At 45.0% G+C, this 25,608-nt stretch overlaps 2 protein-coding genes across 4 annotated transcripts in view; both read right to left on the reverse strand.

The window, feature by feature from the left end:
- Positions 1-3,511: 3,511 nt before the first annotated feature.
- Positions 3,512-5,890, reverse strand: LOC139342464 (toll-like receptor 2). The gene has a single exon (XM_070979574.1). The coding sequence runs from the start codon at positions 5,888-5,890 to the stop codon at positions 3,512-3,514; it is 2,379 nt and encodes a 792-aa protein (XP_070835675.1).
- Positions 5,891-8,147: 2,257 nt separating this feature from the next.
- Positions 8,148-25,608, reverse strand: part of tmem131l (transmembrane 131 like) — a 32,166-nt gene continuing 14,705 nt past the window's right edge. The window contains exons 6-34 of one of the 3 annotated variants that reach the window (XM_070978028.1): positions 25,381-25,497; positions 23,080-23,184; positions 20,596-20,673; positions 18,763-18,916; positions 17,488-17,546; positions 17,303-17,408; positions 17,097-17,199; positions 16,842-16,986; positions 16,568-16,738; positions 16,408-16,474; positions 16,202-16,325; positions 16,031-16,100; positions 15,778-15,887; positions 15,573-15,642; positions 15,265-15,395; positions 14,504-14,646; positions 14,229-14,415; positions 13,773-13,958; positions 13,048-13,197; positions 12,387-12,939; positions 12,182-12,294; positions 11,922-12,091; positions 11,632-11,841; positions 11,447-11,522; positions 11,136-11,257; positions 10,888-11,020; positions 10,187-10,257; positions 9,966-10,099; positions 8,148-8,689 (exon numbers count right to left, since the gene is read on the reverse strand). In XM_070978028.1, coding sequence (XP_070834129.1) covers positions 8,396-8,689; positions 9,966-10,099; positions 10,187-10,257; positions 10,888-11,020; positions 11,136-11,257; positions 11,447-11,522; positions 11,632-11,841; positions 11,922-12,091; positions 12,182-12,294; positions 12,387-12,939; positions 13,048-13,197; positions 13,773-13,958; positions 14,229-14,415; positions 14,504-14,646; positions 15,265-15,395; positions 15,573-15,642; positions 15,778-15,887; positions 16,031-16,100; positions 16,202-16,325; positions 16,408-16,474; positions 16,568-16,738; positions 16,842-16,986; positions 17,097-17,199; positions 17,303-17,408; positions 17,488-17,546; positions 18,763-18,916; positions 20,596-20,673; positions 23,080-23,184; positions 25,381-25,497 — 4,152 coding nt within the window. In that variant the 3' untranslated portion in view covers positions 8,148-8,395. Of the gene's footprint in view, positions 8,690-9,965; positions 10,100-10,186; positions 10,258-10,887; positions 11,021-11,135; positions 11,258-11,446; positions 11,523-11,631; positions 11,842-11,921; positions 12,092-12,181; positions 12,295-12,386; positions 12,940-13,047; positions 13,198-13,772; positions 13,959-14,228; positions 14,416-14,503; positions 14,647-15,264; positions 15,396-15,572; positions 15,643-15,777; positions 15,888-16,030; positions 16,101-16,201; positions 16,326-16,407; positions 16,478-16,567; positions 16,739-16,841; positions 16,987-17,096; positions 17,200-17,302; positions 17,409-17,487; positions 17,547-18,762; positions 18,917-20,595; positions 20,674-23,079; positions 23,185-25,380; positions 25,498-25,608 lie in introns of all 3 variants that reach the window. The other 2 variants (XM_070978020.1, XM_070978012.1) reach the window with 2 other exon arrangements.

Consider the following 25,608-nt stretch of genomic DNA (forward strand, 5'->3'; position numbering starts at 1 on the left):
TGAAATCGGTTGAGAAAGTGAAAGTCTCATTACCTCGTGCAGCGCGATTAACCGCCAGGTTCAGGTGAATCTGTGTTGAAGTCCGAGGAAGGGTCCGACCTGGATCACTGATGGGTCTGCTGTTCTGTACCTGTGTGTGCATATGTAATACTGGGTCGTCAGGATTGCCGCTGTATATATACCTCAGCACGTGGCTGCAGAGGTGTGTGCGCCTCATGTGGATGAGGCAGCTTCCAGAACAAATATTTGCGTGCCGGATTGGCCAAACACACTTTGTTTACCTTATCGCTGGGCAACCAGGGAGGGGGTCCAGGGCTAATGGATCCTCTGCTAGGGGACGATGAAGAGTCATTACACACACGCACACGCACTCACAAACACACATCATTGCGTTTTTCCGTCCCTGTTATCAGGCTAGTTAAAGGGTAAAAGAGCATGAAATCAAATCACATGCTGTTTTGACTTCTAAAGGGGGACGCTGAACCGGCATCAGCACGCTGACAGACCGGACAGACCTCGCCAGACACGGACCTCCTCCAAACAGAATTATTTTTTAATAGAGACACAATGTCAGACAGTCAAACTGTCAATCCTGGTTTTCAAGACGGTGATGGGACACTGAGACACACCCTGAGGTTCACCTGTGGCACAGCCTCCTGCAGCGAACGATGAGCAGATTAACACTTTGCATCTTTTTACTCTGGCTGAGCATAGAAAAGGTCAAGGTTAAAGGACAAGCCTTGTATTATCTTTGTTTTTGTCAACAAGTGTCATGAAAAGACTGTAACCAAAAGTGTGTCAGTCCGTCTCTCAATAGGCTCACCCTGTCTGTGACCCTTAGCCCCAACACAATTACTGCTGACTGAAGAATCTCAAAAACATTCACAAATAATTTCATTTTTAAAGAAAGTCATTGGCTGACAGCAGGGGGCTGCAGCTTTTAGCAAATGTTGCTATATGACTACTTTTAGCTGTGGATGAATACACGTGCATCAGCTGGTCTTTACTAAGCCTGGTCCTAACTGCTAAATCGGTCAGCCTCGTCTTAACTTCACCCAGTCGTAGCGATGCGCCTCCATATGAGCGCCCACAGGACTATGGGTACGTGCGTTGCTAGGATACGCTGTTAACAGTCTAAATGTCTGCTCGCTGCACGGCAAATGCAAACGACGCTCCTTTGCTCTTCCGTAGAGCTGATCTTTGTGATAACTCATTCATTTATAACGTAAAGCTTTTTTACGCATTCCTGCATAAATCGGGCATTGCTGCAAATATGTGGAATAAATACGTCATTTTAAAAACATAATCACGCTGCTGTTTCTCGTAAAGTCGATATAAAAGACGTGCCGTTGTTGCCGCCGCACTGGCCTGCGTTGTTTGAAGTCGTTACTATAGAAACAGTCTAGATTTGGACTTTAGCAGGTGTAACATTTACACCTGGCCTTTGCAAGAGGAAGGTTTAAGCCTAGATTGTGTAACCAGACCAGGTTTAAGCCCTGTTGGTCCAGCTGGCCTCTGGTGCTGTAGCGAGTGTTTATGGCAGCAGAATCAAATTTCCTACAAGAGAAACTTCTGAAAAATTCATTGAAAATGTCAAATATTTTGTAAAAATACACATCGAATATCTTCTGTCCCCATAGTCTTCTAAAGCTCCAGAAAGCTGAACTGAAACTTAATCTGCTCTGATTTTACCGCGACATCATTTCATCAGACGGGATTATTTTTGGCATCTTGCACAATTTTAAATTCTGTGTCCTCAGCATTTAACCAGAAATATTTGAGATCTTTGGAAACATTGAGATCTTTATTACAATTAAAATAAAGTGCAGTGTCGAGCCGCGCAGTATGTTGCTTCTGGGAGATGCTGGATCATTAACATCATGAAGTTTCACCATACATACAACATGTATGTGTCCGGCGTCGGTGCCTTAAGTCCTGCACTCCATCCGATTTTACTGACCTTTACAGACATCTGTAATTCTGTACATATGTGCGTGTGCTTCTGTTTATATGTGTGTGTTGAGCATTAATGTGTGTTTGTGTGTTAGTGTGTGTGTTATCAGGGCACCCTGACTCCCCTGGCCTGCCTGTCATCAGTATCCAGGCTTCTGTGTTGATCTTACGACTAAAGATCAATAGCAGCAATATGTCAGCTCTCAAGAGCCTGACAATGAATTACACACACTTTTAGGCACACGAGCACATGGACACACACAAACTCTCTCTCTCTCTCTCTCTCTCTTTCTCTCTCTCTCTCTCTCTCTCTCTCTCACACACACACACACACACACACACACACACACACACACACACACACACACAGAACAATAATTTTATTTTATCTTTAATATAAAATCCGTCCAGCTACAAAGGTTAAATCAGTGGCTGTTCCGCATATGTTGGAAGTGAACACACATCTAAAAACATCTGAAATAAGCTGATTTAAGAGCAGTCATTGATCAGTTTGTACCAACCTAGTGTTTCGTACAAATACTGTTTCATGTGGGATCAATGATAATCAGTTCCTCTAAATTCAGTTTTCAAGAACTGTGAGGCCTTGAACTGTTTCCACCATCATCAGGAAAACAGTAGACTCAACTGTAGCCTGCTTGTTGTTACGATACACACCTTCACACTCCTTGTATGAGACATGAATTTCCTTTTTTTTAAAGATATGGTTTTGCTCTGTGATTTGGACACATAAATTGGCCTCAGTTACAGCGTGTGCTGCTGGAAAGCATCCCAGTGAAGCAGAAGGATAGGCTACACATTGCAATGTTGTTAAGCACATCAAATAAGTCCTGCATGTTTCCCACCCACTGTACACCCCAACCAGCCTCCTGCAACGTGGGCACATAAATGAAATGCCTTGTACACTAGAAGAAAAACTTCCTCAGTGTTGGTGAGGCTCCAGCTCCTGCAACCCTGCATAGGGTAAGTAAGCTGTTGAAAGAATGAATGGATGGATACAACACGTTTTGAGGAGGCACCGTTTATGAGCTGACCACAGATACAACTCTGATTCCAAAAAAGCTTTATAAAGTGTTCCTGAGTCCATGCATTAATCTCCCTCATCCAATCACACAAAGTGTGTTCACAAAGTGGCGAACCTCGCTCCATCCTCGCTTGTGAGCGACTGAGCCTCTCCAGGATGCCCCTTTCATGCCCAATCATGATACTATCACCTGTTACCAATGAGCCTGTTTACCTGTGGAATGTTCCAAACAGGTGTTTTTGGAGAATTCTTTAGTTGCTCCTGTCCCAACTTGTTTGAAAGGGGTTGATATTTACAAAAATCCATGAAGCTGTCAAACATTAAATACATTGTCTTTGTGCTGTTTTCAATTCAGTTCGTGTCAAAAAGGATTAGCACATGATCACGTTCTATTTTATTTATGTTGCACAGCGTTCCAACTTTTGTGGAATCGGGGTTGTGTTTTATTGAGATTTATGGAAAAGCTTTCAAATGTTAAAGATTAAAAAGAAGAACTGCAAAGCAAAACTCTTTCTATTATATGCCCACAGTTTCTTTTTCATGGTTTCCACCATCAGTCTCAGGTCTTCTGATAGCTGTTCTCAAGCATTGCCAGAACCTGGGGATCTGGTTGTCATCATCAGGCCACTCCAGGTATGTCCTGGAGTTCATCACTTTCCGCAGCTTACAAAACTTTTTGGGGATGGTCTCCGTGTCAATGGGCTCCAGCAGAATCAGCACAACTGCGTCGTCGTTTTGGTCAAACAGTCTGAAATGGGTGTAATCCAGCTCGTACTTGCACCATTCACTCCTGACAAAATGCTGAGAAAGGACAAACAGAGTTCTGTGACTCTTCTCTATGGCGTCCATGATGTTGTCTAAGATCCAGCCTCCAGGAATGAAGTCTCTCTTGTGGAGGCAGAGCTGGAGAGGAGGATCGGCCTGCTCCAGCTCTGGGACCAGATGTGCTTCCACCCAACCAGAGTCCATTTCACTGTAGGACACAAAGGCGTCATACTCAAGCTCTCCCTTTTTTAACTTTGGCTTCCTCTTGGCTCTCAGCCAGGCCCAGGTCATCCTCACGTACCACACAACGCTGAATCTGTGACACAAACCTGCGATGAGCAGACACACTGCCAGGATGCCTAAGCAGAGTAAAGAAAAAGATAAAGCAGTGTGGCACTCAAACACTGACAGCCTCGCCTCTGCTGCTCGCTGTCCTCTCATGGCATCAGGGGAGTCACAGATGTACGAGTTGAACTTATCTCCGATCGTGACTCGGCTCATGTCACTTGTCATGAACGCGACAAATTCACATGAACAGACATACGTGTTGGCACCAGCCTCTAGACTGGTCAGATTATTGTAATCATTCAGATTCTTACTGCTGATCGTGTGCAAGTTATTGTTTTGAATGGAGAGAAACATGAGATGGGGGTATAAACTCCCTTCGGGCAAACTGCTGAGCTTGTTGCCAGATATGCGTAACTCTATGAGAAAAGGTAGTTCGATGTTGAACACGGTCAAAGTATTGTGCGATAGGTCGAGGATGCGTAAACTTCTCGGCAAACAGCTGGTCACTTTTTCTAAACGTGTGGATGAGAGGTTTAAGAATTGGAGACTTGGCGGCCAGTAACAAGTGTCCGGCATGCTGTGAAACGCATTTTTGCTCATGTCGATGTTCTTGAGCTTGTGTCGTTTGGTGAAGAGGTGGCTGTTGATTGACTGCAGGTGATTCCTGCTGACATTGATGGTTTGCAGATTCCAATGATGGCCTTTGCCATCGCACATCATTTGGCTGAGGGTCAGGTCAGTCATAATGTTGTCACTGATGTCTATGTACTCCATATTTGAGAGATCGGTTTCACAAGGAATGGCGAACAACTTGCAGTTAATCACAGACACCTTTTGCACCCCTTTCAGCACCGGTTTGAGGAAATAGAGGGCTGGGAAACTGTAATACCGAGGGACATAAACGTTTCTGAAAAAGACCTCCTCTAAATGCTCCATGATTGGGTCATCTAACATGTCACTAACATAGCCTAAGGAGAATTTTACATCTTCAAGCGCAAACATAGTTAGATTGGACTGTGACAGCTTATTCAAAATTGCAATACAAGCTCCAACTGTAATGTTAACATTTTTTAGGATAACACGTGTTGTTCCGCCATCGTAGATCCTTTTAATCGGGGACATTTGAGCCGCTGTGCTGAAAACCGTGTCAGTGAACGTCAGGGTTGTGTTTGGGTGTGCAACATCAGACAGGATAGCTTCTACGAGCGATTGATCGCTCCTGAATGGACCATTCAGGTCGAGTGCTACATGTTTAATCAGCCCAATGTCTCTCAAACTTCCTTCTGCGTAGGCCTGGAGGTTCCGTCCATCAAAAACAACCTTGTCAAGTGCACGGAGGCCAGAAAAGTCACTTTTTCTGACAGACTGAAGGTGAAGTCCACCAAAGTGTAGGGTCTTTAAGCTCCTCAGTGGCAGGAAAAGATTGCCTTGACCAAGCTCTTTATACTGGTTACCCAAAAGATTCAAGTGCTGCAGAGAAAAAAGGTTCTCAAACCATTCTGCAGATAGCATTTCCAGTCTGTTGAAGGACAAGTCCAGTGTCTCCAAATTAGCCAGGGGGGCAAATGCGCGCTCATGGATCGTTTTGATTAGGTTGTTGTTCATGATCAGAGACCGTAAACTGACAAATGCTGCAAAGTCATTTTTCTCGATTGTCCTGAGTCTGTTGAAAGAGAGATCGAGTTCAGTGATGAGCTTTGAGGGCGCCGCAGGGACTTCTTTCAGCTTCTGCCTCGAGCAGTTGCAGGACATTTGTTGACAGCTATGACACTGTGGTCTGGAGAGCGAGAAGCTGTGATGTTTTAGCAGAAGGACGAACATGAGAAATGTCAGGGTTGGCATCTTGAGCCCTGTGAAACACAAAAGAAAACCCCAACAGTCAAATGCAAAGCTCACGGCTGGGGCTAGCACGCTGGCATACATGTGATTGTATTGATCAAACTACCCTCTGCGCCATCGGTGCTACATATTATCTACAAATACCAGAACCCTGAAGGGAAACCAGCCATCATTCAGGCCCCGTTTACACGACAACACTCCATGTGAAAACGATAAAATATTTTATCGGATGTGCCTTTCGTTTAGACGGTGACAGCGTTTTTGGGGCAAACCATTTTCCCAGCAAAAGACTTATTATTGAGTGTGAGTTTGGAGTGTGTTTTTGTGTCTTTTAATGTGTTTAAGGGATAACACCTGAATGGTCCACTTGCACTGTATGGCCAGATTCATACAAATATTAAAGAAGTTTAATGTTAAATTCCCATAGTTCTCACTTACAAACTTTTAATCTGTTGTATTTGTTCCACAAATGACACAAACTCTAAGCTCTTGAGCTAAAGTGTTACTGTCCGTACCTACAGTTTAATACCTGCACCTTTATTTAAAATGGCAAACACCTGCATCACAGGTGTCCAGTTATACTGTGCAGTTACTAGAAAATAATCCACACCTGTCAGCCATTCAGAATTGGGAATTTATGTATGCTGTGGCATAAAATCAGCAAATACATTTTTAAAGAAGTGATTTTACATTACTTAAATGTGCATGTAATACTGATTGCTACTTAATATTTCTACAGTTTTTGTTGATTCTGAATGTAAATGAGGAATTAATGTGGAAATTTAAAATGGATCTGCAAAATTATGTAAACTTTTGGATTTGTGGTAGCTTTTTAAAATGCGACCTGGTTTAATTATCTATAATTGCAGACTGAAAAAGTCTATAATGACACACTCCACACTGTGTGAAGCCTGACAGAGGACTGCATTTTAAGTAATGAATGAACTAAATACCTTGATGCGTCTTGATGTCTTGCAGCTGCACTGTCTTGTCCTTGTCAGCACAGTCAGGGCGTGAAACGTTTTCTGCATCACTTCTCTACTTTGCTTTCGACATGCCTCTTAAATATTTTGCCACAGTAGGGAAATAAAATGACTGTTTCCTGGCAGAGCTTTAGGATGAGGTGATCCCCTGAGTAACAGTTGTGTTGTTGGTTTGTGTGGTTTCACTGTGTGTTGGGCAGACAGACAAAAAAAGGAAGTGTTTGAGGTGGATCAGCAGCAGAGCAACGCCTTTTTCTGTCAGGTTGCTACACAACTAATGGACGCTCTTTTGTCTGAGCAGAATATTTATTCTCAAACGAATGACTAAAACATTAAAGAGAACTTTGTTCCGCTGTGGCTAAGAGACACAAACGACCTTATCAAGTGACGTGCATCATTTAGACTCGTAGCTGCCTGTAGGTGTGGATGTGAAGGTGTGTTTTAGCCCTGAGAGAGAGTCTAACACACCCGTGGTCCAATGAGAGCTGAGACAGGCTGCAGGCCCTCATCCCTGCAGGGGGAACATGGGTATGAACTGGTTCATTATTGTCTCGTCTTAGCTGGTGGTCTTTGTTGTAATTAGCTGTAACTAAGTCTGTCTGGTCAGGGAAAGCACTTTTTTTTTTTAACAACAAGGTCTGAGACTTGTGATGTCATTAGCCCACCTGTCTGTCTCTCTGTCTAGAACCAGATTCAGTGTTTTAACAACTAATTTAAAAGGGCTGTGGAAGTGTAAGAACACCTCTACAAACATCCATTTCCCAAAATTTGTCATAAGACATAATGCTCAGCCTATGGAGAGTCTTCTGTGACTTTAAAGTAACCCTGGTGATGCCAGTATTGTCATGTTTGACACATTTTGTAACTAAATTATAGAAAATCATAGCTTGAATCTGTGTTTTTCTTGTCTCCTAATTCAGTTTTGTTGATATTTTAGAAAAGTGTGTTTTGTGTGTGTGTTTTTTTATGACAGAATCAAACCAAACCAAATGTAGGATCCTGTGTTTTTGGAGCTTGATTAAGCATAAATCAGTGTCTCTCAGCTTGGGCTGCAAATTTGGACTCCCAGCGTGTGAAGTTGGAGTATTTTATTGTAGAATCACAGAGTAGAGGCTTTTCTGAGCAAGACTCACATTTGATCGATGTGCCTTGTTAATGTAAGTAATGTACACGAGTCTGAGGTGTTTCAGTGTGAGCATGGAGAGGATGCAATTAGTCAGCAATGAAATAAAGTTAACTACTGCGTTACGTATGTGAGAAAAGGCTCGAATGTTGTTCAAGTACAAAACCTTTTTTTTATTTTCTATGATCAAAACTGCAAAACATCTAGAAAAATATACAACAAATGCTTAACCTTTCACAACATTTAACATTTGAAAATGGGAACATAAAAGAAAAGGAATATTCACATTTTCCCCCATTAATGATAAAAGAACATTCATTTTTATTTCCTTTCTTTTACATATCAATGTTTTATATGTTTGCAATTATACTTAAGGTCTGCCATTTTGACTTTTTCTTTATTTTAAACGTCTCCACAGTAGCCGGAGTCGTTGGAGAGCTGTGAGTTGGAGCTGCGGTTGGAGGAAGAGTTCCATATGTCCAGGTTCATGTGCGGGCCGAACAGGTTGAAGCTGGAGTACTGGATGGGTGCGCACCTCCCCTCTGGCTCCCGGCTGAAGGGAGAGTGAGGCGGGGTGATGGGGGACACGGGGGACATCGGGGCCGATCGCTCAGGTTGGAAGTGGCTCTGGGGCGTCCAGATGGAGCCAAAGAGACTGGACATGGGGGACAGGCTGCGGGTACCCGAGAAGTATGGCTGCAGAGGACGGAGAGAGGAGCATTAGGAGCTGTTACGCTGCAGTTTCTGAGCTGCTGAAGCAGGTTAGTGTGCAGAGGAAAGCTGTCTGAACATGTCGTAGCCCAGTGCTCCACTTCCATGACCTTTTCTAACCTCACCTGCCACTGCGCTCTGCTATCATTGGCCGTTTGGCTGCCTGTTCCCTGCAGAGTTGACCTGGCTGTCGTTTCTCAGCTTTCACATCGTGCCTCTCCTTTTCAGCTAATATAGAATGACCTTCCCCTCAAGTGAACAAGTTTCTCCCCATCAGCAAAAAGTCCTTTCACTGGCTGTTGCAGTAACTAGTGCTTACGATACGATGAAAAAGGAGAAGCCGCAAGCAGTTTATAAAAGACAGTCTATTAGACCAAATGCTCTTGTTCCTCATTTCTGCTCAGACACAGCGAGCAGAGTGACGAAAGTACGAGAGCTGACAGCTTCCTTCAAACGGTGAGTCACCACAGAGGAGCTGCTGCAGCCTGCTCACAATGACACAAAATCATCCCGTTTGAGAGCAAATCTGAGCGTTAACGTGTGCATCATAGGAGTTTGGGGGTGGGGTTTCAGCACACAGGTGAGGCAACTTAGTGCTAATTACAGGTTTCCGGCGGCACGCTGCTTTCTCATTGGTTCATGTTACACACTCACGCACCTGTCGTGTGCGTCTGTGACTGGTGAAATCACAGATGCAGTCTGTTGTGTCAGCAATGGTAATTCCCCCTTCGTGTGCCACCAGTATTTTTATCAGGATTCAGTGCTGTTATTTCACACTGTTTCTTCATTCATACCAAGATTTTACCGAAATCTACGCCTTTGTTTTTTCATTTCAAGATTAAGTAACTGTAACCACATCCTGTGCATATTTTAAGTGCAAATGTGTGCTTGTGTGGAACTTCACCTCCCAGATCGCTTGATTTATGGTTTTGAGAAAAAAAAAAAATCATTACAAATATGAATATGATGACCGAGCAGCCACAGATCTTCATTTCATTGATGAAATGAACGATTAACTGATTAGTTGAGCAACAGAAAACTGATCGTTTCCAAATTAATCCTTTCAGCAGCTCAGTTTTTTAAGCAGAAAAGTCACGTTGGGCTCTTGGAAATAATAACAGGGATTTTTCACTAAATGACCAATTCAGAAATAGCTCTGCAGATGTAATCCATAATGAAAACAATTGTTAGTTGCAGCCGTTCAACATAAATTCACTCCACTGCTGTCTGAACGTGTCAGTTTAATGCTGAGACTCATCACCTTGCTGCCCACACAGGCTGCTGTGTCCCAGGTTGGGGGCGATTCCTGAGGCTGTTCCTCAGTCCAGCTGGTCTGACTGCAGTGAACGTTCTGACCCTCCTGACCGGGAAAACCACTGGGAAACGTTCCGTTACCTACGAGACAAGTGCAGCCAACAGTTTCAAGTGAGCACAGAGTGTCATTTGAATGCAAAACTGGATGACTGTAGAGGAAGACTGTACCTATGTAGTTGCCGTCCTCGCAGTAGGTGTAGGGACTGTTGCACTGGCTGTTGGCACTACTCCAAGTAAACCTGCAGGAAACAAGGAAACGTGTGATCCGACAGTTTAAACAGGGATAGATAAAACACCTCCTGCAGCACTGGGACGCTAATTATTCAAACTGCAAACCAGTATCTGTTACCAGGTCAGATCTGCAGTATGTGCTTTTTAACAGGGGTGAGTCCACGCGTCGACCACAGCAACACAAGCGCTTACATTCAAGTGATAAAAGTTAAATTTCTTATTTCTGTCACAAAAGGAGCAACAACTCATTGTCCCCCCATCACGTGTAAAATACAAAAAAAAAAACTAAACTTAGACTTCTTTAAAGATGACAAACTAAATTTTTCTGGGCCCTGAGAGGACAAAGAACCCCCAAAAAGCTGGCAATTACAGAACATAACACTGTTCTGGTGAATGTTAGCAAACAGTTTCCTCCGTTCACATCCAGCAGACACAACGTTAGCCTTCATTTGGAGTCACGTCCCCGTCCATCTGATAAGTCCGACATCCACTCTCTCATTAGCTCTGTGTCCGTCTCCACCAGCTCCCGAGGGAAACATCTGTCTCTTCAGACTGTTTCATGTCTGACTTTCTTCATCACTGACTGTATGTCTGCTAAAAATAGTTGAGTTTTAACAGACGTGTGTTCAGACACCCACCCATTGTACGACGCGGTGGCTGCTGGCTGAGGTATGTAGGGCAGAGCTTCGGTGGTGTTGTATCTGAACTCATTGGTGAGGGGGATGGATGGAGCCGACCACGTCTCTTCAGGCAAATACTGACCTGCCAGGTCTGTGGGAGCACACGACAGCTTTCCGTTAGCGATTAGACGCAGAAGCCTTTTTTGTTTCAGGCGTGAGCAGGTGTTCATTTCAGATTTTATTAAAAACAGCAAGCGTGTATTTACTGTGAATGTCTTTATCCATGTTCCTGTCCACTCCTGCAGCAACAGCAGCAAAACTCGGGGCAAAGCTGGAGGCTGTGAGATCTGGGCTTTGGCACTGGTCTTTACGGTACAAGCTGTTCATGCTGAACACAGAGAAGACGAAGGTCACAGGTCAAACAGGAGACAAACACAACTTTCCATATTCAAGTAATATATAATATATAACCCAGAGGTTGTCATCAGTGACCTGACCTCGCTGCAAAGTGGATAAACAGAAACACTTTGAACAGGCTCACACAGCCTGTTCTTCTGTCCAGGTGTCTGTGAGTTACCTGAGAGCCTTGTGGTTATTCATGGTCTGGTAGCAGTCTCGCTCTACTGGGTAGACACCGTACTGCATGGAGTCCCCTGAAAACAAGACGAGCATCAAAATAATGTAATTCATCGCTGTCATCTGTGATGAAACACCAGCTACAGTGTGTGTTCTGAGAGGAGATGATGCACAGGTGTTCTTTACTTTTTCTGGATGAGGTAGTGCAGGCGTGTGTTCGGGCACCAGGGTCTTTGTCTCCCTCCATGCTGCTGGCGCTGCTCCAGCTGCCCCAGCTCCCTCTGCTGGCCCTCACACTGCCCGACGAGCTGCCGGAGTCCGAGCCCGACTCGCACACCCCACCGCCACGGCGCTCTGTGGCACACTTCCGTCGGGCACGAGTGGGACACACACCTGCTGGACATCGACAGGGCAGGTGAGATGAAATTCGAGTGCTGAGTTAGTAAAGAAGCAGAGAGCCGCGAGCGGACACCCACCGTTCTGTTTGAGGGAGCTCTCGGCACTCTGTCCCGGCTTTGGTGTTTCTGACTTGGCGCCATTGAAGCAGCGGTTCCTGTTTCGGGTTCCGCTGATGTTACGGTCCCCTGTTTTCCAGTCAGGTTCTTTCTCCCTCTCTGGCATCACTATAACATTGTGCTCAGGAGCACTAGGGCAGTAATCAGACAGAATGAGTTTATAAATATCAGACTAAAGGTAAATTGATTACAGATGAAATTAAAGGTCAAGTGAGGTCTACCTAGAGACATTTTCTGTCTTCCTGCGACTCCTCTTTCCCTTATTATTTCCTGAAGCAGCGCCAGTCTCTGCACTCTGTGCTTTCTTTTTCTGGCTTTTCCCGTCGTCTCCCAGCTGGAGAGAGAGAAAAATAATGATGGTTGTTTTTAAAGTGGAGGATCAGATCATATTAGTGAGAAATGAACGTGAATCAGTGCGTTTCTTGCCTCCATTTCAGAAGCGTCCCTTTTCTCGGAGTCGATCTTCTCTGCGAAGTGCTCGCTGCAGCTCTTCTCGACCGGGCTGCACACCAACAGGCCTGGTCTTGGTCCTGGACTCAATGTGACGTTATCTGGGAAACCAGCAGGCATTTCCATGGGAAACATAACTTCTGCTGGCGCTCTATCGTCTATAGTGCTGTGGGGTTCTTCTTTTAAGTCTGCTGATGTCTTTTTGTCCAGCTCACTGATGAAAGCTGGCTCGTTGTTGTTGCAGACATCGGGGTCTGGGGTCAGGGGAGGGTCCGGCATCAGGTCCTCATGCTCTTCATCCATCGTCACTGCACCGGTCGCTGCTGTGGACAAGCTGGACTTGTACTTGGTGTAATATAGCGAAACCTTGTGTTTCTTCTGTGGCTGGGATGGGGTGACCGAGGAGCCTCTCTTTGAGGATTGAGGACGCGGGGCAGGGCTGTTGGCCAGGGCTGGAGAGCCACGCCCCTTACCTTTGTCAGAGGTGTGACAGGTGTCCACATAGCTCTTACAACTGCCCTTTGTTTTACTGTGCAAACAAGACAGAAATGACAAATGTAAGTATTTTCACACCACATCCATCTGTATCACTTCCATCTGTATCTTTCTGCGAATTTAGAGTCTTTGAAAAACATACTTTACTCCATTGGATGTGATGTTATTGGAGGAGCCGTTATCCCGGGACAGGGTGGAGTTGTGGTTGCTTCTGATGCTGGGTGTGGAGAACTCATTCAGGATGTACTGGGCCTGATGGAAGGCCATCAGACACACACCGAAGAGGGAGAAGCTGAAACACAAACCGATTCAGTCAGAGCATGAAGCTAACTGTTGAAATACTGCAAGAAAGAAAATTAATCGTTTCCATCAAGTGGTTTTTGAACTGATAAATTAGGTTATGCAAAGGGTGGTTTAAGCTACGTTACACATGGCTGGAACAGACGATAAGAAGAAGATGTTGTGAACCAGAAACAAAACCACATGTCTGTCACCCCCCAATAAACCTCAGAGAAGAAGGAACAAAACCAGTCAATCGGCCATCAACGAGAGAAAAACGGAGAGGTCTTCTTCTCTTTGGGCAGAAACCAGCTGATCACTCACGTTGAGCTAAATGTTCGTTCTGTCAGAACTTATTCGGAAAAGGTGTTTCCATCTCTCACTAAGTGCATTAACTCTTTTTCTCAGAAGGTCAAAACCACCCCAAGCAAGCGTAAAAACTGTTTGCAAGATTGAGGAGTTTTTTTCAAATTTTGCAGCTTCCATCAACCTTTCCTCGTGTGATACTTCAAACTGTGCATCAAAACGTTGATAAAAACATGGCTATTGAGGCAGAAGAGGCACATCTTTATTCGGTCTTGTACTAACCACGTGAAGATGAGGGTGACCATCCAGAAGGTTTCCTCCCAGCTGGGGCCAGGAACCACCTGAGCGCAGAGAGGCAGCATGTGGTGGGGCAGCGTCACATTGAGGGTGAACGGGAAAGAGGTGCCGCGGGAGGTCACCAGCGTGAGGTCCCGGATCACCCAGGATGAGGTGAAGTCTGGGGTGAACCTGAGGACGTAGGCAGGCAGAGACAGTGAGGGACAAGGACATGGACATAGACGGCAGAGAGGAGTGAACAGGAACAGAAAGATAAAAAAGGAAGAGGGAGGTACAATTAGGACACATTGCAAAAAGATGTGAAAGAGGAAGACAGAAAATGAGTGGGCACATGTGGGCACTGCCGCTGCCCTCGTCCATCTTAATTCTAACATGCAGCACTGAAGTGCTGAATAAAAGAAATCCACTGGAAGCCGATATGACAGGCTGCAGTCCACTTACGCGATGGTGATCTCAGAGGAGCTGTTGTGATCGAGGCTGAAGGGGCGACACTGCAACACCTCGAAGCCGAATCCCTGACACTTATATCCGTTTATATTCATGGACATGACTGTCAGAGGAAGCTCTCCTGCATTCTCCACCTTGAAACTCTTTCTGATGGCGAAGAGCGGCTTGTTGGTGCGCAGGCCTACGAGGGACAGGCAGCGATGTTAGGTCGTTCGTTAGAAAGCGACGAGCTGCCGCTGAACTTTACAAAGTTTAAATATTCATCTCACCATCCCGACACTCCATCAGAGTCGACTGAGGGACGTTGAAGCGCAGAGAGGCTCCGGGGCCGGGCAGTTTGCCTCCGACTCTTAGCAGCTCTTTGGCCCCGTGGCCCTGCACCGTCTTCATGTCAAACACCGTCAGGTTGTTTCTGAAACACAGAAGACAAAGACCATGTTTGACAGAACTCACTCAACATGCTGGACACAAACATGCCAAATTAACAGATACCACAAGAAAGGGCCATAAGGATTAAGTTTGTACTTTTCCCTTAATTTTTGGATTTATTCCTTAGCTATTCAGATTAGCCAATGCTAACTCAGTAATAATCAGCTGTTTTAAAGCTGCTTCATGTTTTGGAGTTGCTGTGCGGATGGCGTATTTTCCAATAAAGACATGTGACACCTCTGTGCGTTGTCAAGCCAACAGTTTGCAAGGGCGGTGTAGAGATGCATGCACAAAAGAAAAGCCCGCAATTCTGTCTGGAGGGAGAAACACGCCAACTTTTAAATAGAAGGCGGCTGAAAGAATGAAAGAAGGAGGCTGTTTGCATGGTGGAACAAGTCCGCGCCGGTGGAAAACTTGGAGAAAGTAAGTTAATTGGAGTATGCAAAAATGCATGTAAACTGGAATATTAGTGAAATATTCATGCGCACTGGCAACGTAAACAGCTTAGAGGGAAAAGTGTCCTTTTCAAAACCTCCAGCTCAAAACAATCTGAACACACACACTGAAAAGACAAACTCATCCTACTAATATGAGTCAGTACCTGATGATGAGAATGGTAGTGATGGGCTTGTGGTCAGTGGGAGTGAAGACCACAGCGACTTCTCTGGCCTCCCAGGGCTGCAGCAGCAGTCGTAAGACACCTCCTTTTACGTCCTCCACGTTCTCACCCGCCTGCACACAAACACACAGGAGGAGGGGGAAAAGGTTGGGAGGGGAAGCAACATGAGCAATGCTGAAGCACAACGATGGCGGTGTTGTCTTTGACTTCAATCAGTCAATTCTTTTATAGGAGCTGAAAGCAGACTAAATACTAAAAGATTATTTCTGAGGAGCACTCTCAGGATTTACCTTTGGGGGAGAAGCCAACAGAGAAAACTCTGTAGTGCTGATGTTGACAGAGAGGGGGCTGATATTAAACCTGCCAATCAAAACAGAGAAAACAGTGTGAAGAAAGCACGAGAGGGATGCGCTGGAGCAACATGGTGCGATGCTCCAAACAGACGAGCCACAGAAGAGCTGAATCAGTGTCAAACGTATGATCTCAGCAGGGTACCATTTGGTTAGGAGGTCCAGGGCCTCCAGGGGGGCAGGGTACAGCGAGAGGATTCGAATCTCCACAGAAACCACTGAAGAGGAGGGATTCTTCACCGTGAATGTCTTCACCTGGAACACACGAAAGCAAATGTTTTCTTCTTGCTGCAGACAAATGTCACAGATTTTATATATATGTGTGTGTGTGTGTGTGTGTGTGTGTGTGCATCATATATATAACATAAATACAACTTAAATCATTAAGTTCTGCCCACCTTGCTCTCGTTGACGGGCGTAGCACCAAAGTCCAGAGGAAAGGACGTCTCTACGGGGAGTCTGGGCCACCTGGGAAAACCAAAGGATTTACATGGTTAATGATATTAGTGTGCATTACAAGAAGAACAAAGGTATGAAAGAGACAGCTGTGTGCTGCTGTGAAGACTGACCTGCAGGGCAGCTTGTCTTTGTGGCTCTGCCATCGCGAGCAGAGCTCAGCAGCCAGTTTGCTGTCCACAGCCCAAGACGAGGAGGAGAAGTCTGGGAGGAGGGAACGCTGCCACTCTGAACGACCTGATGGGAGACCAGAGGGAACATTAATAAATGAAAAATTAAAACACTCTCTTTTATTACGACTTCTGGTGCGATGCCTCACCTGTTTCAGACAGTCTGAGTGGGCAAGGTCGTCCACACTCTCGCTCTGCCTCAAACATTGCTTCCCCCTGCTGGCAGACACATCATCTGTTACCACAACCGACCCCATGCACTGATGCCCAACCCAACACACTGACTGGCCACTACAGCTGGCGTGTTACCTTGAAAGGAGTTGAGTGAAAGTAAAGGGGAACGTGTAGGGCTGTCCCCAGGCTGGTGTCCAGGCTCAGAGTGGACAACTGGTTGACAGGCAGGGCCCTGCTGAGCAGCTGGAGGGACAGGATGCGCCAGCAGCCCTGAGGAACTGTGAGCGGGCCGCTGAAGTTCATCACCTGACAGACAGGGGGCAGCAGAGACGTTCCTGTCAAATCCTGATCTCATGAGAACAGGGTGAAGTGTCTGCTTCCTGTCATTTCATCAGGTGGTAGTGAATACCTTCATGACTCCCTGCAGCTTCTGTGAGAGACTGGCATTCATCACAGTGAGGGGCAGCAGGAGAGAGTGTGTCAGCCACAGATCCACCTTGTCTGCATCTCTTTGCTTCACCTGGAACAGGCTGAACAAATCCCCCTCGGTCCGTCTGCAGACAGCAACGACAAAAGGTTTTCAGCTTGTGTGTCAATTAAGCTTTATTTCTAATGGTTTGTGAGGACAACACGAGTGTGAAATGGCAAAAGGTTTCAACATCACCTGTGTGTGATATGCAGTCCAGGGAAGCTGTGGCTCGTCCGGTTTCCCAGAATCGTTAAACTGATATGACTTGTGCATTTCCTTCCGTGACCTGGCAATGAACCTGATACAAGAAGCAAAACTGTCGCTGGTAAAATATTCCAAGACACTGGGGTCAAATGCAGTTGCACACGGAAGAAATGATATGAAGTGAAATGAGTTTTCACCTCTGCAGGCAAGTGCAGCCACTTCAGTGAAGTTTTTTGCTTCTGGTGTCAGCAGAACCTGATTAAATTCCAGGCCGGCCTCCACTTTTGATAGGACCTGCATGTCCTGGGGATATGAATCATCTTGTCAGAGTCTATAAATTGCTTCCTATAATATCCGTCATATAGCAAAACAAAGACCTCACCTTTACGTCAAGCTTCTTGCTTCCAGAATTTAACATATAAACTCCTATTTTTGGTTCGCCTGTAAAAAAAATACACATATATATATCAGACAAGGAAAACCAGTGCACATACATGTACAGTATGTGTTCCTCATGTATGTACAAATCAACATTTTCAGCTGTGGAGAGGTCCCACTTGCGCTCTTTGTGTCATTAAGAGAACATGCTGAAACCTGCTTGCTGAAGCAAAGATTTCTTGAACATAGCTTTAATAGAAATGATTAAAGTGAAAATGAGAAATGACCTCCATGTTCACAAACAAGTTAGAACAAGACTGCGGGCCAAGTCACGACCTGCTGCCAGCGGAAACCGTCTTTATGTAAAAACTGTGACATGTTTGGCGTGCCGATGCAGTCAACAGCAAAGATCATGAGCAGTCATAACCGAAGTGTTTGCAGTGACTGGACATCAGTGCAAACACTGCAGCTGATTTCTTTTGATCTCCAGGCTCTGTGTTACTCTGTGAGGATTTGTTTTCACAGGATGGCGAAGGCACGACCTGCCCTACTCTGCCTCTGATTGGCTTATCCTGATATTTGTGACTTTTCATCCTTCCTGACACCCAGCAGAGCAGAAATAGTGTCTTCTTACATTTCTCTCAAAAGAGTAGGAGAATACTAATGCTCTCTTCTGTCCTCCTGTCCTTCATTAAGTCTACCTCTTGTCTCAAAATGTAAACACTGTTTTACCCTTTTGGACTTTTGCACTGATAGCGGTCCACCACAGAAACAGCTCGTGAAGATAAAATATGCTTTGTGGTAATTTGAGCAGAGGCTGAAGAAACAGCAAAACACTCATGTGAAACTAGATCTTTCACTGTTTTACTCATGTTTAACATCCTGCTATTACATCCAAGCAATATCTTGTCCAATAGTACTTTTTTTCCTTACTGGGCTATCTGTATTACATATGTTTCTCCACTCTACTTAATTATCCACATCTGTGCAATTTCACAAATGTTCCTTTTTCAAAATTATTATTTTTTTACTCCTTTTGTGTGTGTGTGTGTGTGTGTGTGTGTGTGTGTGTGTGTGTGTGTGTGTGTGTGTGTATATAGTTGCATATAGTTGCGGCTGTTGCTTGCTGTCTGTAATGTGGGGGATTAATGAAGTTATATCTTTCCCTTTCTGTACTGGAGTATCATTTATGAGGAAAAATCAGTCCTTTAATGACGCTGTGCCAGTCACATGCCGATTTGCGTCCAGACTTTGGGTCACACTGGACGAACAAACCCACCTACTGCAGCCTGTCCAGCAGCGGGGGCCACCAGCAGCACCAAAATGTGCTCAATGACGTAAGGCTTGAGCTTGTCCAGGTCAGCGGGCCGGTCACCACGCGCAGACAGATTAATCTGCAGACTGAGGCGCTCCTCGCTCTGGAGGCAGGACCCCTGGGACGGGACAGGAAAGGCATACCAGTCACGCACCAAGCAGAAGGAGAAGCATGTGAACAGTGAGGAGTAATTTGAGAATTAAGGAATTTAGTACACGGAAACTAAAATAAAGCAACAGAAAAAAGTTCAATTTAGATCTTAAAGGCAAAAAAATGTAAACGGAAAGCAAACAGGGATGGAAGAGTGTGACTTATTTTCTTTGCCATGACAGACAGATGCATGCTGTACTTTGACAGACAGATACAAGCAGGCGGTAACCTCCCACCCCACCCTGTGACTAACACCCCACTGAAGCTGACACATCAGTACTGGACAAGTGCAAATCTCACTGCAGACCGGGGCTCGTCTCAGGGTGAATCAGCGCTTGACGACCTGCAGACAGATGCCCTGGCTTGGTGCCACTGGGGCTCAGGGATGCAATAGCAGACTTAATCCCTTGAGACCCAGGCTACTGCTAACTTCCTGTAAGGCTCATTTAATCTGCGAGCAGCGCAGACGCTGACCAGAGGGCACTTCTCCATTTTGTTAGCGACACTTGAAAAGGAGCTGAAGAGCAGGTGTCGAACTTGGGCGCGAGCCAAAGGTCGCAGCTGGAACGCTCGTGCAACAGGACGTAAGGATGATTTCAGTTTGCATAATTATGACGATACAGTCAGGTTGTCTACAGCCGCCTCTTGCATCATGTGCGTTGCTCCACACGAGCGCTGGGAGCCACGCTTCAATTATAGAGTCTCTTGAGAAAGCAATTAAAAGTCTGGCAAGAGATCTCACCCTCCTCAGGGGTTCTGGAGAAAACAGAAGGCGCTCAGATGACAAGGCCGGCTGTCTGTCTGAGCAGAGGGCAGCCACTCAAAACTCAGTGACAAGACGGGTGAAAACACTCACTGAACAAACTAAAAATGGTGTGTTTTCCCTCAAAGTCTGCCCTCTGCCCTCCCTTCTCATGCTCGGACCGCTTGCAAATTCAAGAATGTTTTTATTAGCAAGTGCAGTTCAGAGTAACGACACAATTGGTGTTGTTACAAGACCGTCGAGTGTCTGGTTAAAGCAGTTCATTTCAGAGTCACCTCTGCAAAACAACTGCTTTTGAGTTTTGAGCTCTGATGTCATTCATCCTTTGTGGTGTGAAGACATGAGTGGTCAGAGCGGACGGCAAGGGCTGATGAACTTCTATGCAGTTATATTGACTCCATCCCCCTCCCCCACTCACAAGGCGTCTCGGATGTTTGTGCAGAAAGGTGCTTGTGCAGAGTTTGACGCTTGAAGCCTGCTTTCACTTTCATCTGCTGGAGGAGGAAAGTTTCTCTGTGTGCGACTTCAAGCAATTTACCAACAAGGGTGACTTCATGAAATCTCAACTGGTCTGTAAGTCAATCGTGGTCCAATATGCAGCTTGCACATGTGTGATGTGGACACTGGAAACCTCCACTGCATAAACCCCAACTTTACATTAAAGTAGGAGACATCTTGGGTGAAGCAGTTCAACTTATGAAAGAAAAATATTTGCTTTTTCCAAGACTGTGGATTTATTCTTGAGTAGATGTATTTTTAAGAGCTTTCAGTTGGATCACTGAACTTTTGTGTCAGACACAAATTACTCAAGCACAGCGCAGTTATAATGTGTCTTCGAAGGTGTGCAGGGGGGATCTTTATGTAAATGGAAGATAAATAAGTACCTGGGGACTGTTGAACGAACTCTTCGGTAAGCTGCACTCCAGGAGTAGACCCAGTATTGTGATGTTGGAGGCATCTTCCTGCAGGAGAAACAGCATGAAAAGCAGAGGGTTTAAAAACATCTTATATATGCAACATACAGAAACATCAGCAAGGAGTCAGGTGCTCACCAGTTTTCTCTTATGTCTCACTGATCAGTGGCTACTGCAACGCCACACTTGACTGAGCTCTAGTGGTGCCAGCCATGCACTGCACATGATAGAAATTCAATACTGAACAGAGCAGCTCTGCTCTGTTATTGAGCCAATTAAAAGGAGCAGTTTAATGACTCCACTCACAGATCTGCAAACACAGACTTCTGAACACGATGGCTGTGAACTCCTGCAATCTTTAAACGTGGTTTACATGTCGTTCAGGTAATGAGTAGCTCTCATGTTGATCATGATGGACCTTGCAATAGGGCTGCCATGATTAGTCGGCTAGTCACGACTACGTCGACTATCAAAATCGCCGACGACTAATTTAGCAGTTGACGCGTCATTCATTTTTTTGAAGCTTTCAAAACTGTCGCTGTACCCTCCGCTGCCTTGTCTGCCTGTCTGTCCTTGACGCACATGCCCAATAGTGGTAGGAAGCTAATTGGCTAGTTAGCTGCTAACATTAATGTAAACATTGAGCTACTTATATTGATAGCTGTAAATGTTAACATTAACGACGATTTCATTAGCGTCACTACACATATGTGTTTGCTGTAACGTTATAACAGTGATGTCGTGTTTGAATAGGAAATGTGGTAATGCTAATGTTTTCTAACGCTACGTTACAGTGCTAAAAAAATACGTTCCTCTTCAATGGACGACTTTATTACCAAGCCAACAACATGCACACCTCGGCAAGCACATGTCCTGACTGAAGCAATCTTGAACATGTTGGTGACGGGCATGAGACCCTGTCCATGTTTGACGAGCAAGGTTTCAAAGAGATGATCAAGCAGTTCAACCCAGATTACCGTGATAACTACCTACCACTAAAGGTAGCTATGTTTCATGCCAGAGACAAATGAAGTACTTATTTTTGTGTTCTTTAGGCCAGTGCCTTTGCCAGTGACTTTACGTTACATTTAAAGAATTATTTGTTGCTACAAAGTTCATTATAAGTTGATTGAACTATCATTTTAATTGTCTTTATTTTTAGTTAGCGCATACCTTAAACACTTCAAGCTGGAAGCTAATGATGGTTGTATAAGAGCAGCTGCAATTTACGTATGATCCGACTAGTCGACTAATCACAAAAATAATCGGTGACTAGTCGACTATCCAAATAATTGTTTGTGGCAGCCCTGCCTTGCAAAGGACAGTTTATTGGACCAACATAAAGCACCTACATCTAAACGTGCATGTGACAGGCTGTCAGTTAAAACACTAAACACACTACACTTTATTACACTATCTATTGATCCTGGCCCCATTTTAAAGTGTTTACTGCAACTGTTTTCCTCTTTGCACAGAAAATCCAGTAACTGTGTCCAGTTGAACCTGAAAAATGTCTATTTCCTGTCACAGAACTGCGTGTCAGACTTCACAATGCTTTTCTAAATTTGCAAAGGGACGTGTTAGAGCACAACCGAGGTGTGAAGTCGCTCTTTGTTTCCACACACAAGGCAAAATCAGCCTGACAGACAGCCTGTCTGCGAACATGCACGTCTTCGCCCCACCACCACTATCTCAGGACACGTTCATGCACATCCATCCATCGAATCTCCTAACAGCCAAAGCCTCGTGGCACAAAATGTCAGTTTGTGCAATATGAAGCAGAGGTGCAAAGAAGACAGAAATAAAGAAACACAATGAGAATTTGGCTGGATGATGAAACGTGATGAGAAAGTACACGGTGAGCGTGGAGGATGTCTTTGGTAACCATCTGCTGAAACACTGCAGCTTGCTGGGGGAGAAAAGGCTGCGTTCAGCACCAGCGGCAGTCTGAGTGATTTTGAGAGCTGAAGTCTCTGTGCACTTGGCCAGGCTGACATTTTGCAACTGCTACTCCACTTCCTGTTGTGGAGGCGAGAAGCCCTTTCAAATAGCTTCTCACATACTTTCAATGCTTTGGCTTGCTTCTAAAACCGAACACTAATTTGTCATTGGTTTCTGGTTGTTTCGCATGGCTTTGAATTGTGTGTACAGATGAATGATTGCACAAAGCTTGTATCACTTTAAAAGGAGTGTTTTCGGTTGTAGTCTGCAAGCAAACATTTACACTTTTATGCAAGAAAGAAAAGTGATTGTTTTATGATGTCCTTCATGCTGACTGGACACACATTCAGTTACTCAGCAAGCGCTTGTCTGCCTGACAAAGTGTACGTATGCAGCCGTCTGTTTATCGGGGCTGGCAGGAAAGGGGAAATCAGCTGTTTTCAATGATGAGCTCTTACTCACTATTATGCATGGCCTGCACGAACCAGCACACACAGACATTTAAATACATACCTGAGTTTGGGTCAGCTTAATGCTCTGGATGTGAGGGAATATTAGCAGACTGTCCTTTCTCTGGACAGACTTTAATGAACCCTGGTGAACTCCCACACCAAATACCTGGAAAAGGACCAGTTAACAATTAGAAAAGGGTTTCTCAATATCCACATGCATTATATTAAGGCCAGGCAGTGAACAAGCAAACAAAGGAGTCGTGTCATTTAGTGGACCTGAACTAAACCTCTGCAGCAGTTTGTAACAGTGCATGCAACCAGTCAAGCTGCAGTTTACATCCACGTGTGTCCAGACTTGCACAAGATACTGTATGTACTGCCAACTCTGACAGTTTAATAATATTAAACGTCTTTTCACGACACTGTCGGCTGTCTTCACTTAGAGACTATGCTTCCAGAGGAGCACAGAGGACTGACAGAGAGCTTCATCACATGGTGCAACAGCAATCACCTGAAGCTCAATATCAGCAGAACCAGTCAGCTCGTGGTGGACTGCAATGCTTCAAACGTGGATGTTGCTGCAAAGACGCTATAAATTCTTCAATGTGGCACCTCAGCAGATATAAACAATCTGTACAACCAGCACAGCTTCAAGGTGGACACCACAGATTAATGTCACCAGATCAGCATCTGACCATATGTGAAATACGGTCACAATCCGCCCTTCTGTTCCTGAGTGACAGTGTTGAATAACAGCCACAAAAGTGCTTCTGCAGAACATTATGACATCACAGTGACGCTGACCTTCGACCTTTTGGATGTACAATGTCATCACTTCAACATTTGTGTGAAGTTTTGTCAGAATTAGAGTATGAATTTTTAAGTTGTGACTGAAAGCATGTTTTGTGTGTGGTAACCTTTGACCTTTAAGCACCAAATTCTACTCAGTTCATCCTCGCGTCCAAGTGAGTGTTTGAAATTCCCTCAAGGCATTCCCGAGATATCGAGTTCACCAGAATGGGACGTACCACCACATGGACGGATGGACAAGCAAAAACAACACCAAGAGGCTTAAATATTGAGTCAAACTGAGCTTTGCCCAACAAATACGAGCCTGTAACAGCACGGTGACGAAGAACAAATTAACCGTATTCAAGATACTAAGTGGTCCTGCACTCAAGCTGAACTTACTGCAGCGTGCACGTCACACATTAAGCCCTGAAGATTAATGCGTGTGATTCACTTCATGGTGGTTCACCTTAACACGGTCAGTCACGTCTGTCCCAACATGGCACAAAACAACACTTAGCTTTGACTACACAGGTTTAAGACACCATTACTGCAATGAAGGACACTGTACAAGGAGTCAACAGGTGAAAAGTTTGAGAAAAGTGTACATCAAAGATTCGAGGTGTTCGGCTCATTGGAAACATGAAAAGCGAGCGACTGAAACATTTCAGTTTGTCTGAAGCTCGTGAAGGGAGTGGCACCGCTCAGTCCAAGCGTCTGCGTCTTTGGGTGTGTTTGCTTTCCGTTAATAAGCGGCATGGGAGAAACACTGCGGTGTAGGATTAATGTGAGGGAGGCGAAGTGTGCCACGACAACATAATACACATTTCCAATGCATCTGGAGTAAATCTCTTCAGGTAATTCCAGCTTTCCATTTAACTGCTCCTTGATGAGGTGAAATTTAAAAGAGATCACTAAATGGTTACCAAAACTGAGGTCAGACAAACCCTAAAGTGGTAATATATCACGCTGGGATGGAATAACAAAACAGACTGAGGGACCGGAGTGCAAATAAGCCCAGAGGATACAGCAGTTTGAAGCATGTGAATGCACGTTTCCAGACTGTATTCTTATGATTCTAGCAAGAACATTGAGTTCACGGGTCTGCTGAGGTGAAGCCAAACCATAAACATTTAAGATGTCGTGATAAAAGCTGGGCCGGTTGGAGTGTTTTTACTGAAGCGCTGAATGCGTTTGCTTTCACTGGAAACGGCGACCTACTTTTGTCACCTTTCACGTCCTAACCCTGAATTCTGAGGTCAAAGGTTTTAAAAAGTTCATCTGAAACAACATGAGCATAAACAATGAGTTATTGGACCTCCTTTGTTTATGAGCACGTGCATGCCAGATTAAAAGTAAAAACAAACATGGATGCCAGCTACAGCTGAGCAGCAGTTTGGGCTGATGCTGTTTCGGATGACACGTTTTTGACTGATATGACTCCAGTCTGAATTGTGACAACAAAACCAATCTAGCTGACGGAGAGGAAGGGCCGCTTGCACCACGATGCAGCATTTACCCACGAGCTGGTGGTCTGAGGCTACACATCAGGAGGCGTATTCATGGAACTGACCTGGTATGACAGCAGCCCATGGGCCGATGTGTTTATAAATAATGTGTTTTCTACATTGCCCTCCTCGGACGGGAGGAAAACTAGTTTAAAAGACGCCTTCCCTCTGGGTGGGATCACCTAGGACACAGAGGACACAGGAGAAGTTATTTCAGACAATTCTGCAAAGAACAAGACACACAAACTAGGACAGAACCGACCATTACTGAAGGAGTAAACACACAGACACTT

Source organism: Chaetodon trifascialis, chromosome 2 (assembly GCF_039877785.1).
Source record: "Chaetodon trifascialis isolate fChaTrf1 chromosome 2, fChaTrf1.hap1, whole genome shotgun sequence".
Taxonomy (NCBI): Eukaryota; Metazoa; Chordata; class Actinopteri; order Chaetodontiformes; family Chaetodontidae; genus Chaetodon; species Chaetodon trifascialis.

Bases quoted from the DNA above. Each gene is read 5' to 3' on its own strand.
- LOC139342464 (XM_070979574.1), bottom strand. From the start codon at position 5,890: ATGCCAACCCTGACATTTCTCATGTTCGTCCTTCTGCTAAAACATCAC.